Here is a 4,278-nt window from a genome sequence, read left to right as displayed (position 1 = left end):
ATGTAAGTTGTTCTTAATTCTATCAAATAAAATATTAATAAAAATGTAGACTATTCATTAGTTCAATTTATATTTGTAATTTAGAAACAAAATTATTTTTAAGAAAATATATTTTGGAAACTGGTTATTCTGGCATGTATATAATAGACCGTTATTTATTTATGAATATATTTATTTATGAATATAGTGAAAGGTCACTGAATAAAAAAAAATCTGGGGGCAAGTTGGGAGAGAGAGGGGGGAAGCTAGTACTAGTAGTATTAATCAACAAGGGGGGTTTAGCTTGTTTCAGCTAAGCCTCCTAAAACTGCCCCTCGTCTATGCTGTATTCGGCACTAAATAGTTGTTTGGGAGGCATAACATCTAGTCCAACATTCACTTCCCTAGGTTTTTTCTTCACTTCTGCATAACCTTTTATTCAAATTTCTTTTCTTTCTTTCCCTTTTAACATTTTCTTATTACAAATATATATCTAACTACTCGCAAACAAATATGTGAAGTTGTGTTGATGATCATATAAATAGATTTTAGATCTATGTAAGAATTTTATGTTCATCAATTTTGAAGAGAAATGTGGAATCTAAATGACTCTCCTAACCAAGAAAGATACGAGGAAGAATCAGAAGAAGGTTGTTCATCACCTTTTGATGGAGATGGACATGTTGGATATGGAGACGAGTTTGACAAGGGTAAACGAGTCGGATCCATGTCAAACTCAAGCTCCTCGGCTGTTGTAATTGAAGATGGTTCAGAGGACGAAGATGGTAGTAGAAGAAAGAGGACCAGTAGCAAGATTTTTGGTTTTTCCGTTGGCCACAACAACTCACCGGAGCTGGAGCCTCCGATGATCACTCGACAGTTTTTTCCTGTGGATGAGTCGTGTGAAACAATGGGAATCACATCTGAGGCAAGTGCAACCTCAACTTTTCCGAGGTCTCATTGGGTTGGTGTGAAATTTGGGCAAACTGAAGCTGTCCACACTGCCGGAGTTCCCGGAAAATCAGTGGAAGTTCCACAGCCATTAAAGAAGAGCCGGCGGGGGCCACGGTCTAGAAGTTCGCAGTATCGTGGCGTTACTTTTTACCGGCGAACCGGTCGATGGGAGTCACATATTTGGTTAGTTTTACTTTTTCTTTTTTTGGGAAATGCAGAAATATCAAATCAACTTTAATTTTTCCTCTTTCTCTTATTCTTTTGCTTAAACTTGAATGTTATTAATATTCGTTTGTTGAACTCATGATATATTTTTGGATGATTCAGGGATTGTGGAAAACAAGTTTATCTAGGTAAGTTATGTTTATGTTTTTGTTATTTTTAGCTATGAATGTCAAAGAAAGAAAACAAATGGTATCTTTTGTTGTTTTATTTGGACATGGAAAATGGAAAATGCTTCCTTTCTTTATTTACAGCTCTCTCTCTCTCTGTGGTTATAGCTGTATATAAATGTATGTGTATTGATAAAGTGTTGTGGGTTGTTCTTGGAAATATACGAACAGGTGGATTTGACACTGCACATGCCGCTGCCCGGTTAGCATTTTCAGCTTTTAGATATACATACAAATACAAGTAGACTAGTAGTAGTAATTATAATCTTCACTTTTTCCGGCCGAACCAATTACTCATTTATGGGGGAACAGGCTACAGACTAGTTACAATCCTAATCTTTACAGTATTTGTTTGCCATTTATACACATATACATATTCTAACTACTACTACTACTACATATCTATGTATGTATCAGTGCATACGATAGAGCGGCCATCAAGTTTCGGGGAGTGGAGGCGGACATCAATTTTGTACTTGAGGACTATGAAGAAGACTTGAAACAGGTACCCTATCCTCCTCCCTAGCTAGGTCAAAAACACTTACTAACTCAATACATGATGTTTCACCTTATATATCTAATTCTAGATCTAGCCAAGTGCAAAGAACAGTAATGTGTGAAAATTGTTGAAAATGTAACAGATGACCAATTTAACAAAAGAAGAGTTTGTGCATGTTCTCCGAAGACAAAGTACCGGCTTTCCTAGAGGGAGTTCAAAGTATAGGGGTGTTACTTTGCACAAATGTGGCAGATGGGAAGCTAGAATGGGCCAGTTCTTAGGCAAAAAGTAAGCCACTGCACAGATGATGATACATGCAACTGTGCACACACATGCTTGATTGATTGTTAATAATAGTGCATCATAGATACCAACTATTATTATATTTTCTTATAATTTTTACTCTATATTTGGATCTCCTTCTTCTTCAACAAATGTAGTATGCATTACCTAGCCTATTTGTGCCTGCCTTTTCTATGAATTTACTATGTTCTCATCTTTTAATTACTCCTCTAATTTGTTTCCTGTAATCTAAACAGGTACGTCTATTTGGGTCTTTTTGATACTGAAATTGAAGCTGCCAGGTGAGTTGGTAAAATGCTTGCATGCCTTGTTTTATTTGAATTATCTACAGTTACATTAGCAGTAGAAATTTAGTTTAATTGTTAGGACATATATACGATATTATCAAAGATTGTTAAAATTTGTTCTGTGATATCTTTTATAATTAGGGCATATGACAAAGCTGCAATTAAGTGCAACGGAAAGGAAGCCGTTACAAATTTTGATCCTAGCATTTACGAAATTGAACTTCATTCTACTGGTACATTCATAATAGAGTATTAGTCAATCATTTCTGATCCGCCAGTTCAATTATGTACAATTTAATTAAATGTTTTAAACATCCACGCAGAAACTTCTTCTAGTAATCAACAGGATCACAATCTTGACTTGAGCTTGGGTAGTTCGGGCTCAAAGCAGAAGGAATCGGGAGAGGATCACAGCCTCAACAAGCATGGGATCAGGGATCAACATTCAGCCTCAATTGGATATTCAATGAATAGTTGGCAGAACCGGGGCATGAGGCCTATGGTACATGTAGATATTCTTGCCATTCTATTCGAATTATAATTAAAAGTTGAATCTAAATTCAAGTTGACATGTACATGTTTTGACATATGCTTTTGCTATTGTGTGGATTTACAGCTCAGTCTTCAACAGCAAGGATCGGGTTTAAGTCAATTGGAATCACAAAGAAGAGATGGGTACAATGAGACGGAAACTTTGCAACTTTTGAGCCAAACTCACCTTCAATCTCCGGGTTCAGTAAAGCCGCATGACATGCACAGTGCATACTGGAATAATTACATGAAAGCCGGTGAAGTGCAGCAAGGAATTCACATGTATCCACCTCAGCACAACTCCAACTATCAAGTGGGTATCCTAATGCTTTACTATACTCGCATTTCTTCGATAATTTCATATATATATATATATAAGTTGTATAATAGAGTATATTTTAATTTAAAATGGCAGATGCAGTTTCCAAGCGGCAGCAATATTGGAGGACAATCATCTACAAGAGATTATCATAATCAATGGCAATCCGGTGGTCCACAGATATTTGCAAGTGCTGCAGCATCATCAGGATTCCCTCCTCAGCAGATAGTAAGATCCGATAGTAATTGGCTGCACACAAATGGCTTTCATTCTTTCATGAGACCACCCTGATCATTGACTCTAGTACGAGCTAATTAAACTATATATATATATACTTAATCAAGCTCTCCAGATGATATTAGACTTTCTAATTTTCATGTAGTACTTGTAAGTCTCAAAGTTCAGCTCTTGGAGCTCTCTATCAATGTGCCCTTCTAAATCAAATGAGGGAGAGGCTGAAAGGTCATTAAGTACATAACTTTCTAGTAATATATAATTTTGTCTTGGTCAACCAGGGAATTAGTTTCTATGTGCCGTTTTAGTACTTCTTACATTTTATGGTAGCAGTGGCCAAATTTCTATTTTAAATGTCCGATACTAAAATAAATTACTGCAACAAACGCTTTACTTTTTTTATCAAGATAGTATTGTCCAAATGCTATAATTTTGATTTCTTTCTAGGCCTTCTTCCTGAGTTTGAGTTTTTAAAAGGGAAGAAAGTGATAAATAGATAAAATATTTTTATCTCAATTTTAAAGTGAGAGTGGATCAAATTACATTTATCACCACTTACTTTTATTTTTTTTAAAAATTCAGGAGCACGAGAGAGAGAATATGAAACTACTTTACTTGCATTTGTTTGCATATAATTTTCTAATATATATTTATTTTTCCTTTCTTTACTGAGGAATGAGTATAGACCACATAGACTCAGGGAGCGTATGGGTTGTTGATCAGAACTCAGAAGCTAAAGGAAAAGGGGAATAAATTTGGGATATGGGGGGATGGAGAGAG

At 35.6% G+C, this 4,278-nt stretch overlaps 1 protein-coding gene across 5 annotated transcripts; it reads left to right on the top strand.

Moving 5' to 3' along the window:
- Positions 1-210: 210 nt before the first annotated feature.
- LOC141719266 (floral homeotic protein APETALA 2-like) lies at positions 211-3,791 on the top strand. Of its 5 annotated transcripts, XM_074521640.1 has the most exons (11): positions 214-387; positions 568-1,116; positions 1,261-1,286; positions 1,497-1,527; positions 1,743-1,830; positions 1,967-2,112; positions 2,364-2,408; positions 2,556-2,647; positions 2,738-2,922; positions 3,031-3,258; positions 3,361-3,791. In XM_074521640.1, the coding sequence occupies exons 2-11, from the start codon at positions 572-574 to the stop codon at positions 3,553-3,555; spliced, it is 1,581 nt and encodes a 526-aa protein (XP_074377741.1). In that variant the 5' UTR covers positions 214-387; positions 568-571; the 3' UTR covers positions 3,556-3,791. The 5 variants fall into 5 exon arrangements, with proteins under 5 accessions (XP_074377743.1, XP_074377744.1, XP_074377741.1 ...); XM_074521642.1 differs by having other exon boundaries at positions 211-1,116; positions 3,367-3,791; XM_074521643.1 differs by having other exon boundaries at positions 211-1,116; positions 3,336-3,475.
- The last annotated feature ends 487 nt before the right edge of the window (positions 3,792-4,278 follow it).

Source organism: Apium graveolens, chromosome 4, assembly GCF_009905375.1.
Source record: "Apium graveolens cultivar Ventura chromosome 4, ASM990537v1, whole genome shotgun sequence".
Lineage (NCBI taxonomy): Eukaryota > Viridiplantae > Streptophyta > Magnoliopsida > Apiales > Apiaceae > Apium > Apium graveolens.
This window is presented reverse-complemented; position numbering and strand designations above follow the sequence as displayed.